General features: G+C 45.8%; 1 protein-coding gene and 1 pseudogene across 1 annotated transcript in view; one reads left to right on the top strand and one right to left on the bottom strand.

The window, feature by feature from the left end:
* The window catches only part of LOC103584966, a 3,822-nt pseudogene extending 2,757 nt beyond the window's left edge, over nucleotides 1-1,065 (top strand).
* Nucleotides 1-14,668, bottom strand: part of WDR93 (WD repeat domain 93) — a 57,549-nt gene that overhangs the window by 8,451 nt on the left and 34,430 nt on the right. Inside the window, exons 8-15 of the mRNA XM_008563116.1 lie at nucleotides 13,474-13,645; nucleotides 11,715-11,785; nucleotides 11,062-11,148; nucleotides 9,818-9,937; nucleotides 6,699-6,912; nucleotides 5,215-5,278; nucleotides 3,459-3,615; nucleotides 2,897-3,098 (exon numbers count right to left, since the gene is read on the bottom strand). Coding sequence (XP_008561338.1) covers nucleotides 2,897-3,098; nucleotides 3,459-3,615; nucleotides 5,215-5,278; nucleotides 6,699-6,912; nucleotides 9,818-9,937; nucleotides 11,062-11,148; nucleotides 11,715-11,785; nucleotides 13,474-13,645 — 1,087 coding nt within the window. The remainder of the gene's footprint in view (nucleotides 1-2,896; nucleotides 3,099-3,458; nucleotides 3,616-5,214; nucleotides 5,279-6,698; nucleotides 6,913-9,817; nucleotides 9,938-11,061; nucleotides 11,149-11,714; nucleotides 11,786-13,473; nucleotides 13,646-14,668) is intronic.

Below are 14,668 nucleotides of genomic sequence, written 5' to 3'. Positions count from 1 at the left end.
AAAAAAAAAAAAAAAAAAAAAAAAAAAAAAAAAAAAAAAAAATTGAAAGAAAGAAAGAAATATGATCTGAAATTAGTGAAAATGCCAAGGAGAAAAACCTGGAAGGAAACGCACTAGCATGTTACTGGTGGTGTTGGTGATTTTTGGTGATGGGATTGTGAATTATCTAAATTTTCTTTTTTGTATTTTCATGATTTCTATAAGTGTATCTATAATATATCAGAAATAATGAATATACTTTTTTACAATGGGAAATTACTCTGTTATGGTAATAGTTCTTAACTTGGAGCAACTTTCATGGGCTAAGTAGGGTTCAGCAGGTGTCTGAGGATTAGGTCACCTTGGTAGAAGGGGAGAAATGTCTGTCTGTAGCCAGGTGGGAGGTGAGCTGCCCAGAGCTGGAGCTGCTGGCCCTTGGTCCATTCCTGCACGTGGGCGACCTGTTGGACTTTAGGTAAAGTGGGAAGGTTTACCACTTTAAACCTAGGCCAGTAAAAGGAAGGTTAGACAAGAATCGACAGAAATGGAAGCCAGCTCATTAAACAAAGAGTTCCTGAGCCTCAAAAGAGAGTACCAGAAAGATCCAGGCTCTGATCCCTCCCCAGGAAAATTGCTCATTACAGCCAGGACCTAACCTCATGCTCCTGACTTATCTTTTCACCATCATTTTTAATCTATTTGCAAAAATAATACATATTAATTTGTAGAAAAGTTGAAAATAGAGAAAACACAAGGAAAAAAGCCACACATTCTTCATAACCCAAATATAACCAATTACTATTGGTGTACATATTTCCAGTCTTCTCTCTTCCTCTTTTACTCAAAATCAGCGTTATACTGCAAATAGTATTTTATAACCCCTCCCCATCTTTTTATTTTGAAAAATTTCAAACCTATAGAAAAGTTGCAAGTAGTACAATGAACACTCACTTAGATTCATTCACCACTTGTTAAGGTTTTATCTCCCTCTATTTCTCTCTGTCTCTCTCCACAAATATTTCCACTTGAAAGTAAGTCATAGACATCATGACACTTCCCCCTAAATTCTTCAGCTGTGTCTCCTGAGAGCGAGTCATCAGGGGTCAGAATAAGAAACCTTCATGTGAGGAACAGCTGAGCATTCTCGGTAAGTCTTTAATTAGGGACAATGTCAATTGTCCCTTTCTTCATTGTCCCTCTCCCCCAAGACTCATGAGACCACATTCCTCTCCTGATAAATGGACATGCTTCCCTCCATGAGATACTGAGAGACACCCAAGCGACCCACGACAGCACAGGAAGGACATAAATGCGGCCGGTAAATGCAGTCATGAGATCACAGGGGAGCTTGGTGCCACCTAGTGGTGATGTTTAGAATTTTCCCAGGCACGAACTTGGATAAACAGGGAAGGACACATCATCATTACCACACTTAACGTTTACTGAGCAACCACCCGGTACCAGGCACTTTACATGTACTATCTCACTTAACACCTACAGACCCTAAAAATGAAGCATTATTAAAATGTCCAGAACACAGCCTGGCACATCGTAAGTACTCAATACATATTTTTTTAAATGAATGAGGAAACTGAGGTTCTGAGAGGTTAAGTAACTCACACCCAAGGCTCACAGGTAGTAAGTGGTAGAGTCAGAATTCAAACCCAGGTCTGTTTGGCTCCAAACCTGCATCCCTTAACCGTTCTACTTCATTCCTCCCCGAGGAAAGAGGCTAGATAGAGAAGGTGGAAATTCTTGTGAGGAGACGTTATGGTTACTGGAGAGATCACAGAATTTCAGAGGTCATGTCACATAAGGATGTCAAGGCTATGGAAGGGAAAGATCCTGTCGAAGTCCCCCAGCTCTGGAGTGGCAGGCCTGGGGCGAGGATCCAGGGCTCCACTGATGATTCCATTCTACCCAAAATGTGTGGTCAGACAACAGGGGGAATCAACAAGGATTTGTAAATTCCAGAAATTTGTTGTAAGACAGATTAGAGGAGATGCCTGTTTTTCCCAGAGTGGACTGAGTACAGTTCACTACGCTTTTATAGCAGAAAGGAAAGCAAGCGAAGGGTCAGAGGATTGGGGAGCGTGGAAAGATGAAGGGGAAGAGGAGAAATTCACATGTGACCATTTATCTAGATGATGGATAAAGAAAAGAGGTCCTAGATCAGGGGTTGGCATACATTTTCTATAAAGGGATAAAGAGTAAATAATTTAGACTTTACAGGCCATGTGGTCTCTGTTGCAACTCTGCCATTGTAGCACACAAGTAGCCATAGATGATACATAAACAAATGGGCATGGCTGTATTTGAATAAAACTTTATTATTTATTTATTTATTTATTTTTATTTTATTTTATTTTTTTTAAAAGATGACCGGTAAGGGGATCTTAACCCTTGGCTTGGTGTTGTCAGCACCACGCTCAGCCAGTGAGCGAACCAGCCATCCCTATATGGGATCCGAACCCGTGGCCTTGGTGTTATCAGCACCACAGTCTCCCGAGTGAGCCATGGGCCGGCCCTGAATAAAACTTTATTTACAAAACTAGGCAGTGGGCCACATGTGGCCCACAGGCCATTTTTTTGCCAACCCCTGCCTTACTGATTGTGTCTAATAATTCAAACATGCTTAAAAAAAGGAATTGAGAAAGTAAAAAGAAAAATGGTCTTGATAGGAAGAAAATACCACCTGGAAGACCTTCTTTTCTAGCAGCCTAAATTAATTACTTACTCCTTTTCTACCAATGTGAACGTGAATCGGAGTGTGGCTCATGTGATATACTGTGGTGGAACCCTTCACTAGTGTAGAATTTCAATGCTGAAAGAATCTGACCATAAAACAAACTGTACTATCCGTCAACCCAGAGACAACCCAGATGTGGGGAGGGTATATAGTCACAAAACTCTTTACCTCTTCTCCAGTAAATGCGCACATCTTTTCTCCAGTGGCAATGCCTGGGGGAAGGCTGTGGTATCTGTCAAGTCCTTTTGAGGAATGGTGCAATTTTTAAAGATATTTTGCAAGAGTGGGTAGGCCTCAAAATTAAAATAGAAAACAGGATATTGGATGTCCCCGTCATCGTCAGTGGATTTAATTTCACCTGGATGATCTCCTGTGATGAAACAAGAACATGTTCTGTATAATGACTGCTTCTTGGTGGGCTCTGTGGGCCAGGTGGGTAGGTGGTATAAGCTGCTCCCTGCTTATTAGCTGGCAGGGTCATCTGGACTGACCGTGAGGGGCTCACTTGGTCTGGAGAAGCAGGAGTCTAGAGGGAAGACCTTGCCAGCATTTTATCAAAATACCCTTAAGGACTAAGCTGCAGTATCCTTTGGCCTATGGTGGAGGGGGACACAGAGCAGGGACAAGATTGGTGGAATCACCTTATGCTTTGTGAGAAGACTGAGAAAGTCAGGGAAATGGTCAGTAGGCCATTGGTCTGGGCAGCAGCCCTCAGGGTCCTCTTCCGTACCTTGGAGAAAGAAGCATGGATGGTGTAAAGACACAACAAACACTGGCTTCCAGGGGACCACCAGATGGTGGGATCTGGGGGGAGCGAAGGCACAGATGACTTCAGCCTTGGCCACATCCATGAGGCACACAGAGCCGTTGCTGGAAAAAATCAGTACCTGGGAAGCAAAGAGATGGTGAGTGGGGACTTGCAGTGGACTCTGTCCCTCACAGGAAGGTACAGTGCAGAGGTCACCCCAGCAAGGAGTAAGAGAAGCAGCTGGACCTAGAATAGGGATACAGAGAGGCTTTCGCCGGCTTTTGGGCAGCCAGCCTCCGGATCCCCAGGGCCATTAGGGGAACTGCAGACGTGCATGTGCTAGGTCCTTTTGGGCTATCCTCAGCAGACCAGCCCTCCTTCACGTGCTGTCTGACCCAGGGCTTTTCTTTGCCCTGGCTTCTCTTTCTAGTTCTTTCTAACATCTCCACTGAAGAGCTCACCCTCTTGTGGCCCAGATTCAGTTCCTCACCTGTGCTCCTGATGCCCTTCCTTCCCACCTCCTCAGGGGTCCTGCTCCATCTAACAGCCCCTCCTGGCCCGTGAGCTGAGATGGGGCCTCTCTCCTGCCGGGGCTCGTTCCTCTCTGTAGTGAACACATTATACTCGCCCCTGCAATTGCCTCCACAAGGTGCCCAGTTTTTCTGCAGCCAAGGACACTGAACTCTTGCCTTCCTCACTGTCTGCTCCCTGAACATCAGAACTGCCCTCCCGATTTTCCTCAGGGTCCCCCCCAGTCACTTAGTGAGCTCATTTCCCTTGTCCTGTAAGTGATGGTCATACCCGCAGGGAACCTCTTCTTTACATGCCTACTCTCTTTGATGAGGGGAACCTGCTGGTACCCATGGCTTCAACCACCACTCACTAACTGTAACTGAGTTAGAGCACAGACTCTACATTTTTAGTCCTGGGCTCTCTCAAGCCTCCTCTGGTGGTCCTTAAGCCCCTCATGCTCTGCAGGGACACACCAGGAACCACAGACTTTCTCTCCAGGCCTGAATTTCCATCAGCGGTCCCTGTAGGGATTAGGGAGTTGGCGCTGCAAGTCAGGATCAGCTGCTACACCTCCCTGTCCTTTGGCTACAGCCACAGGCAGCCCAGACGGTGGAGTCCATCTCCTAAACATCTCTCCACACTCCGGCCCTTCTCTGACTATTCTGCTCCCGCTTCAACATCTCCATGCTTCAAGCCCCATCCCATACAAGGGCACGTCTGTACCCTTCTGCCCGGCATACAGGGCCTCAGTGGTCCGGCCCCTCTGTCCCCCAACCCAGCTTCCTTCCTCTGCACACCCCACAGCAATCTGATGCTGCAGCTACTTGAACTGCCTGCACTGTCAGGACACACAGTGCTCTCTTGCCTCCATGGTGCTGCCTTCTCAACTCCCCTGGCTCAGCGCAGATGTCACCTCCTCCAGAAAGCACAGTCTCCTCCCCTGCTGCCAACCTGGGCAGGCTGAGTCAGGTGACCCCTCTCTCTCTTTCTTGCATCCATTGCAAAATCACACCTCAGCCTTTCTCATGTTCTAGGGCTGGTGCTTGGTGACCTGTCTGTCTACCCGAATGAACTGTGAGCTCCAGAAAGTAGGGACTTTCTTTTTTATATCTGTATTCCCAAAGGCTAGTCCAGTGCCTAGCACACAGTAGGCCTTCAACAAAAGCTTTTTGGAAGAAAGATGAACACATTTACAGAAGAGGAGTGAGCAGCCTAGGGAACTTACCATGCCAGGTAAGGCTGGGACTGGGGCCACTGCACAGATGGCTTCATCCAGGTGCTTTATGGGTCTGTAGGACACAGGACACAGACAATCTTCTACTTCAAGAGTTTTAAAGTTTTGTTGTCATCTCCTAGGCATAAATCTGGGGAAACTCATGTATATAAGCACCAGGAGATATGTGAGATGTTCGCAGTAGCAAAAAATTAGGAGCAACTAAATATCTATTAGTAGTAGGTAGGATGCTTAAGTAATTGTGGTATATTATACAATGGAAAACAATATAGCAATAAAAATTTTAAAAATGGAGCTACATGCATTGACATGTAAATTCTCATAAACAATGTTGCAATGCAAGTTACAGAATAAATAGCATTGAAAAACCAGGTGTAGGGCCAGCCAGTTAGCTCATTTGGTTAGAGCAGGGTGCTGGTAACACCGAGGTCAAGGGTTCAGGTCCCTTTACTGGCCAGCTGCCAAAACAAACGAACAAACAAACAAACAAACAAAAACAGTTGGAGAATACATAGAATATGGTTCCATTTATAAATCCCCTAAAATTGTACAGCTAAACAATGTACTGTTTAGAGATACAGTCATATATATGTGGTTGATTCTTAATGAAAAACAATTGGTCATACTATTTGGCAGCGACTCTCATCAAAAGGTAGAGTCTATTTTTCCAGCTTGAATGTGGATATGGCCACGGGATGTGCTTTGTCCAATAGGACATTAGCAAATGTAACATAAGTAGAGACTCAAAAAGCTGCTGGGAACCCTTAGACTGCCATACAAAGAAGCCTGAGCTAGCCTGCAGGAGAGGCCAGGAGGAGAACCCAGGTGCCCTGGCCAACAGCCCGCCAACTGTCAGGTGTGTGAGTGAGGCCGTCTTAGACCTCCACCCCTCGTGGAGCTGCCAGCTGCCTGCAGGCACATGTGAGAGCCTGGGCGAGACCAGCAGAAGAACTGACCAACTGAGTCCAGCCCAATTTGCTGACCTGCAGAATCAGGGGCTAGAAAATGACTCTTTTCTTAAGTCATTAAGTTTTGCGGTGGTTAGTTAGCTACCTTTGGGGAGGATGTGATCAGGGAGAGGCACACAGGGAGCCTTAATGGAACCTGAGATGATCTCTTTCCAGTGGGTACAGGGGAGTTGATCTCATTCTTTATAACACACACGCAGTATAGATTCATTTGCATCCATAAAAATTTTAAAGATTTTTAGAAAGAGAGAGAAAGATCCTTGGGGAAACTGATGAAAGTTTATTTTGGCAGAAATGAGCCTCTTCTTTGTCACGTGGGATATGAAAGATGTCATTTGGGCCCTCATACAATTTTTTTAGAAAAATGTGTCATATATATGACATCGATGATCTTGAGAAGCTCCCCGGGAGAGTGGACTCTGGTCAGAGAGGCTGTCAGATTTTATGACTCAATAGTGTCATCTGTCTGGTAGATTGTTTACCCCGTCCTGCCCTCATTTCACCGACCTCTCAACAAGCACACTGATGGTGGGTCCTTGGGTCCTGTTGGCTGTCACCAGATGGAGGGAGGCATCTGTGCACAGCACCACACATTTCATTTGGGATATCACCGGACCCTCAGGATACATGTTCTGTCCTTTGTGGACCACGAAGTATTTTAGGAAGTGAATGCTTTGGCAGAAACATCCCTCAGGAAGAGCAACAACCCCAAGAGGGAATCCTGGAGAAAGTAACCACACAAGCAGGTCAGAAAAGGTGGGCGAGGCCGCCACGGGCACAGGGTCTGTGGCCAGCAAGTTCATAAGGGACTTGTTGGGTGTGGGGGCAAAATCAAGCACCCAGTGCCCTCTGAGAGTGAAGTCAGTAAACCCAGTGCCCAGTGGGAGAGAAGAACCCCCTTCAGGGGAATGTTTCTACATATGGAGAGGAGCTGGGGAGGGGACAACCAGACCCATGGAGGAGGGCAGACTCAGCTCTGGGATGGAAGGAAGGTACACCCAGCCAGGGACTGAAACACAGCTGACCTTGGGATGCCAACGTGTATGGGCAGAGTGGAGTGGTTTCAGAAAAGGAGGGGTGTGTGTGTGTGTGTAGCCAAACAACAAGAATTTATCAATATCCAGAAAAATGAAAACAAGCTTTTGGTCAAGGGCTTGTGAAATCATGATCATTCTTCTTTCCTTGAAATATTTTTCACTGCTATAATAATGCTGTTGGTACAATAAATAAAATTCAGGAGGGCTTTTAGCAATGTTTATCTTAGCACCATGTGGGGAGAATGTCCTCCTACTTGAAATACCACTGAAATTTTCAGATGGAGGCAACCCAGGTGAGGAAGGCACTTCACTGAGAACAGCCAGCTCCCCTGTCTGATCACAAGCTCCCCAACAAATGGGCACTATCCCTTGTTCTCTTCACGGGCTGGGAAGGCTGCCCAGGGAAGGTGGACCACCTCCGTTTTCTAGGGAAACACATCTCCAATTATAAAATGGCAAGTCACTGATTCATTAACTGCTTTTTTAAAAGTTTGGTTAGGAGGGCCGGCCCGTGGCTCACTCGAGAGAGTGTGGTGTTGACAACACCAAGCTAAGGGTTGAGATCCCCTTACCGGTCATCTTTAAAAAAAATTAATAAAATAAATAAATAAATAAATAAATAAAAGTTTGGTTAGGGGTCAGCCCCGTGGCTCACTCGGGAGAGTGTGGCGCTGGTAGTGCCAAGGCTGCAGGTTCAGATCCCATATAGGGATGGCCAGTGTGCTCACTGGCTGAGTGCGGTGCAGATCACCCCGTGCTGAGGTTTGCGATCCCCTTATCAGTCAAAAAAAAAAAAAAAAAAAAAAGTTTGGTTAGATGGAGACGCTCTCCTAGAGGCTGATCAATTTGGGGTAAATAATATACCATTGATTTCTGCACAGGCAAAACTTGACCCAGGGCTATAATAACCAAAACAGCATGGTACTGGTATAAAAACAGAGACTCTGATCAATGGAATAGAATAGAGCACCCCGAAATCAACCCACGCACTTACTGCCATTTGATCTTCGACAAAGGCATCAAGCCTATTCACTGGGGTCGGGACTCCCTCTTCAGCAAAGGGTGCTGGGATAACTGGATATCCATTTGCAGGAGATTGAAACTAGACCCATACCTCTCACCATGTACTAAAATCAACTCAAAATGGATCAAGGATTTAAATATACACCCCGAAACAATAAAACTTATTAAAGAAAACATAGGAGAAACCCTTCAGCAAATAGGGCTGGGCACAGACTTCATGAATATGACCCCAAAAGCACAGGCAACCAAAGGAAAAATAAACAAATGGGACTATATCAAACTAAAAAGCTTCTGCACAGCAAAAGAAACAATTAACAGAGCTAAAAGACAACCAACAGAGTGGGAGAAAATATTTGCAAAATACACATCCAACAAAGGACTAATATCCAGAATATATAAAGAACTCAAACAACTTTACAAGAAAAAAACAAGCAACCCAATCAAAAAATGGGCAAAAGAACTAAGTAAGCATTTCTCTAAAGAAGATATGCAAATGGCCAACAGTCATATGAAAAAATGCTCAACATCACTCAGCATCCAGGAAATGCAAATCAAAACCACACTGAGATACCATCTCACCCCAGTTAGGATGGCCAAAATCCAAAAGACACTGAAAGATAAATGCTGGCGTGGCTGCGGAGAAAAAGGAACTCTCTTACACTGTTGGTGGGAATGCACAATGGTGCAACCCCTATGGAAAATGGTTTGGAGGTTCCTCAAACAGCTGAAGATAGACCTACCATACGACCCAGCTATCCCACTGCTGGGAATATATCCAAAGGAATGGAAATCATCAAGTCGAAGGTACACTTGTTTCCCAATGTTCATTGCAGCACTCTTCACAATAGCCAAGAGCTGGAATCAACCCAAATGTCCATCATCGGATGAGTGGATACAGAAAATGTGGTATATCTACACAATGGAATACTACTCAGCTATAAAAACGAATGAAATACTACCATTTGCAACAACATGGATGGACCTTGAAAGAATAATACTGAGTGAAAAAAAAAAAAATTAAAAAAAAAAAAAAAAAAAAAAAACTTGACCCAGGGCCCTGGGATCCCACCAAAGTGCCACCCATCCAGAATAGCTGTTAGTCTATTTTGACCACTTTGTAGTTCTCTTAGCTGCAATATCAATAGAGTTCCTCCTGACCACGGTGGAGGTGGAATAGCAGGAAAGAAGATTTGCTTCTTTTGAGAGCTTGGGGGCTGGGAAGAGGAGAGCTGAGGCCACCATGATCTCCTATACTGTGCTGGAAGACCCTTCTTCACTGGAGGGTAATAATGAAGACAACGGTCATACTCCCAGGACTTTGTACAGTGCCTGGCACAGAGCAAGCGCTCAGTAAATACATGGGCAATGGGAAGCACGAGCACATATCATGTTCAATAAATGTTTGTTAAATGAATGAATGAGGGGAAAGCAGGACCGGCTCCCCAAAGTGACTGTAAGAACACAGAGGTAACAGAAGGCCCAGAGCCTGCAGGAATTCCAGAGCTCCCAGAGTCTCATTGCCAGAGACCCACCCAGGGACTAGGTAGAGAGGCAGGGAGGGCTCACCTTTGGCCAGGTCCCACAGCGTGAGCACCCCATCCTCGCAGGCCAGCACCAGGTAGGAAGAGGAGCAGCTGAGGCGAGAGGCTGCAATGGGTGCAGCACAGGGCCACACACCCTCGGGGTCTAGGGTAGAGGACACCACTCACCAGGCTCCCCCCAGACCTTGCACCTGCCCGTCACCTCCACTTGGACAACCTGAGACCCAGCCTGGTCTGCCTTGCACCTGCCCGTCACCTCCACTTGGACAACCTGAGACCCAGCCTGGTCTGCCCGTCTGGGGCATGGGCACCAGGAGCACTTGTCTGGACTCACCATTTCTCTCTTCTCTATGCAGTGCTATCCTCCTTCCTTGGGATGATACAGTAGTAAGTCACATTATTACTATTCTACAGCTGACATTTAATGAGTACTTCCTAGGTGCTAGATACTGTGTTAGGCACTTTCCATGTATCATTTCACTTAATTCTCATAAGGGTTCTATGAAGCAGTCCTATGAAGTACTCCCATTTTATAGGTGAGGAGACTGAGGCAGAAAAGTGATTTGCCCAAGGCCACACAGCCAGTCAGTACAGAAGTGGAGATTAGAAGCCAAGCTGCCTGGCCTAGAGGTGGAAGTTAAGAAATTCCTCCTTTGTGAAATTTTTAATGTTACTTTTGAAGTATAACACTAAAGTATAACATAAGTGTATAGCTCAAGGAATTATCACAAAGTGAACTTGCTCACGTAACTGCCTCCATGAAAGTGGAAAACAATAACAACCACCTAAATTTCCCTAGCGCCTTTTAATTTCAAAGAGCTTTCACTACAGAAACTCTCTGGATTTTGCTCCTCACAACAAATGCATGCAGTAGGCAGCGATGGTGTAATTAGTTAGCTCTATGTTTTAGATGAGAAAACAGGGGTTGGGGTGTGCAGTGACTGGTCTGAGACCATATCTGCAGACGGCTGGGCTGGGACTATCACTGGCCTTCTGATGCCAAGCCCTCTCTCTCTCCTTACCTGCTTAAGGAGCCCTGTAGACTTAACTGGGCTTTGTCCCTATTGACCTGTTGTCTTGAAGAAACACAACAGTTCAGGAACAGACTCTTGGGCTCACACCACAGCCACCAAGGCCCTACTTTTTCCTGCTAGTGCTGGTCCCCTAAAGTGACACTGATGTGTCAGTCACATGCTCTCAGCTAAGCTGGAGAAGGACATGTTCTGAGAGCCCTGAGCTTAGGCAACTCCCTTCTTAGCAGTAAAGTACCAATTTTATCCTTCAGAGTTCGGTTCAGTGAATACAGGAAGAAATTGTGACTTCTGGTCCAGTGTATGCCAAGGACACAGGCTACTCCTAGGAAAGAACAGAGGAAAGGGGCATTGCGTAAGAAGTCTGGGTTGCCTACGGTTTGCACAGAAGGTGTTTGCTGAAGCAGACGCCTGTTTGAAGTCTGGAGTTGTTTGTTCTAATTGTCAGTGCCTGACAGAGGGTGAGCTTCCTGAAGAGGGCTGTTCTTAAGGCCCACTTGCCTTCCTGGCCAGGGTGGGTGGTTACAACTTCCCTTCAACTGCATTCACATCTTCTAGAAAAGTCATGTCCACTTGGCTGTCAGTGTTCTAAATAAAATTTTCTATGACATAACTTCATATTAAGAAGCAGCCTGGCAGATGTGTGTTCACACTCTCCTCGGTGGCAGGCACCCCCTGGAGACAGTGCCAGCCTTCATTATCAGGGAATCTGGGCTCCTGAGCCACGGATCCCAACAGAAACGGTTAAGGTACAGCTGGCAACCTCATTCCACCTTCATTCCCTCCCCAATGCAAGGTTTGCTGTGAGGAACGTCTCTAGGAGGGCTTGCTGAAGGACTTCCCCAAGGTGGCCCCTTGCCCAGGACAACCACCCACTCCATGTTTGTTTACCTGAGGGGCTCTTGACTTCTGGTGGCATTGCGATTATGCAGCTATTAAGGAGGAAATGGAACGTGGCCATACTGGGAAAGAAACAGACACCAGTCAGTCATGCAGACCCCTTGGTAAGGAGAGATGCTGGCTGTTTTAGTCTGTTTTGTGTTGCTATAAAAGAATACCTGAGACTTGGTGATTTATAAAGAAAAATGACATTTATTGCTTATAGTTTCTGAGACTGGGAAGTCCAAAGTCCATCTGGTGGTGGTGACAGTGACCCAGGGGTCTCACATTGCAAGATGGTGGAAGCAGAGAGAGCAGAAGGAGAGTAAGACAGACTCTCCTTTTTTTAAAGCCCTCAGAACCACACCCCTGACCACCATTTTTAATCCCCTCACTACTGCATGGTCCTACAATCCAATCGCCTTTTCAAAGCCTCACCTTACAATTACCGTAATAGGATTTCCCACCATCTTAACAGTCACAGTGGGGGCTAAGTTTCTAATACGTAAAACTTGGGGGACACGATTCAAGCTTCAGGGAGTTTTGGCGGGACATGATTCAATCCACTTCCCTGGCAGAGTCTTGGCACTAAGGCCAGAAATGGATAGTTAAGATGGACCTTCCTGGGGGTACAGGGCCATGAGGCAAATCACATTCTAGGTTCTGGTCCTGATGCAAACCTTGGACTTGGTGAGGGCAGGACAGGTGGAGCCACAGAGTCACTCCTAGGCTAGTATGGTGCAAGACAGAGCTCCTGCCAGAGAGGGCTCCCTTTTGGAGAACCACCTCTGTCCTGGGGAAGATCCCTTACAGAGCAGAGTTGGGTGATCTGCATAAATGCTCTCTTTTTCTGGGACAAGACAACCAGTGGTGTGTTGATCAACAGAGTCTTAGAAAAAGACTCTGATTGGTAGGGTTTGCAGATTTCTCTGGGGTAAATACTCCCACAATGACAATTAGCAGCAGTTTAACAACTGGCTTGTGAAAATCCCTAAACATCTCACTAGGTTAGGCAGTAGCAGCTGCTCCAGTACACCATGGAATCTTGTTATGGATCCAGTTCAGGAACAGGTTGTTGTTGTTAGGGCTTAGCCTTAGGACTTTGTGTCCTGAAGTGAGGATATTCAAGTTCCACTTGACAGCAAGATGAGAGGTCTTACTTCCCAGTGAAAAAAAGAATATTCCTGAGATCCACAGTAGTTGTGAGGAGAGCTAGTTCCTAAAACCAGCTCCACTACAGATACTGCAAGAACTTGGGCTCAGTTTTTACAATCACACATGGAGTTACTGAGGCCTAACTGCTGACTGAGATCAGAGAGTAATGTGTTATAATACTTATACACCTATTCTACATTACATTTAGAAAAAGCCAGGAAGGAAATGGAGAAAAATATTAGGAGTGGTGACTTTTACTCATCTTTAGGATCTTCTGTGTTTTTTAGATAATCAGCCAAAAAAGACTTTTAAAGGGATGTCATACACGAAACTGTAAAATAAATTCTATTTTTCATCTCCATAGATATCTATTCCTTCTTTTAAATCTATGTTAGCAGCCTTTGTTCTAACTGTATTTAAACAATATCCACACAACATTTCAAAAGATCTGCTGAAATTCTTTGAAAGTTCCCCCAAACCAACAAGAGCTTTTAGACTTCAGATTAATTCAGGTCCCTGGGTTGATTCCTGCATGTTCCTAGACAGTGGAAGTTCTAGGGGCCCCCGGCTCTCTGAGGAGCAGAGGACTCTGTGGCTGGGCCTCCTCCCGGCTCACCTGAGTGGCTCCTCCTCCCATGCCCCATCCAGGTACTTCTTGTAGGAAGCGTTAAAGATCTCTGCTTGCTGCTCCCACTGACTGTCCTTGATGAAGTGATTCTGACCAGAGCCCAGCCCATAGCAGTCCTCTATCTTTGCAAAGACTTCCAGGGGGCTTTTAAATGTGGTACCTAGGTTGAAAATATTCCAGAATTTGTTAAACCATCTGACCTCCCCTGGCCTGATTTCCCCCTCCATCTTCCATGCTTCCCACTCTCCTGCAGAATTCCTCATCCTCAGGAACCCATCCTCACTCTGAAATTGGTCTGTGAGCCCTGGTGTTCAGTTTTCTCCCGGCCTTTCCTTTGCCCCACCCACTCACAGAACCCAGGCAGAGACCCCTGCTCTCCCTCCTACATCTCCATCACAACAGCATTCCCTCTTCTTCCGGTTACAGAATTTCTGCAAAGGAGGCTAGAGAAACATTCATGATGCCACTAGACACCTCAGATCTCTGTCACTGTCTCCCCAGTTAAGTAAGGCCCCAAACTTGCCAGTTACCATCACTGTGCCGCTGCCGCTGAAGACCCACCTAATCAAGTCGTAGTCCCTTCCTATGCTGACATTTATCCAGTTACCTCCCTTCAAAAGTTTTCCTTTCTCTGCCATTTTTTTTATTACTCTCCTTCCCAATTCATTTCCTTCTTTTTCATCTGTTCCTAAATCTACAGTAAAACTGGGTGATTTCTTTTCTGGGTTCACACCCTGAGTTTCAGAATTCTGTTCTCTTTGGAAGTTGCCTGGGAGCAGGAAGGTGCCAGGAGTTCCCACAGTGCCCCAGGGCACTTCCAAAGAGACAACAATTGCCAGTTTCTCGTGTAACTTTCTTGAAGGAGACACTCCTTGTCTATAAACAAATGGTACCATATTATACATAGTAGTTCTCGAAGGGTGGTGCCAGATCAGCAGTGTAGAGTCACCTGGGAACTTGTCAGAAACGCACATTCTGGGGCTGGCTGTTAGCTCACTTGGTTAGAGCATGGTGCTGATAGCGTCAAGGTCCAGGGTTCAGACCCCCTTACCGGCCAGCCACAAAAAAAAAAAAAAAAAAAAAAAATGCATATTTTCAGGCCCCCCCCCAGCCCTTTTAAAAAAGAAACTATGGGGGGGGGGCCAGCAATCTGGGTTTTAATGAGTCCTCCAAGTGAGTCTGA

The sequence above is a fragment of the Galeopterus variegatus genome, unplaced genomic scaffold (assembly GCF_000696425.1).
Source record: "Galeopterus variegatus unplaced genomic scaffold, G_variegatus-3.0.2 Scaffold14, whole genome shotgun sequence".
Taxonomy (NCBI): Eukaryota; Metazoa; Chordata; class Mammalia; order Dermoptera; family Cynocephalidae; genus Galeopterus; species Galeopterus variegatus.
Note: the sequence above shows the minus strand (reverse complement) of the source record. Positions and strands in the feature narration are given on the sequence as shown.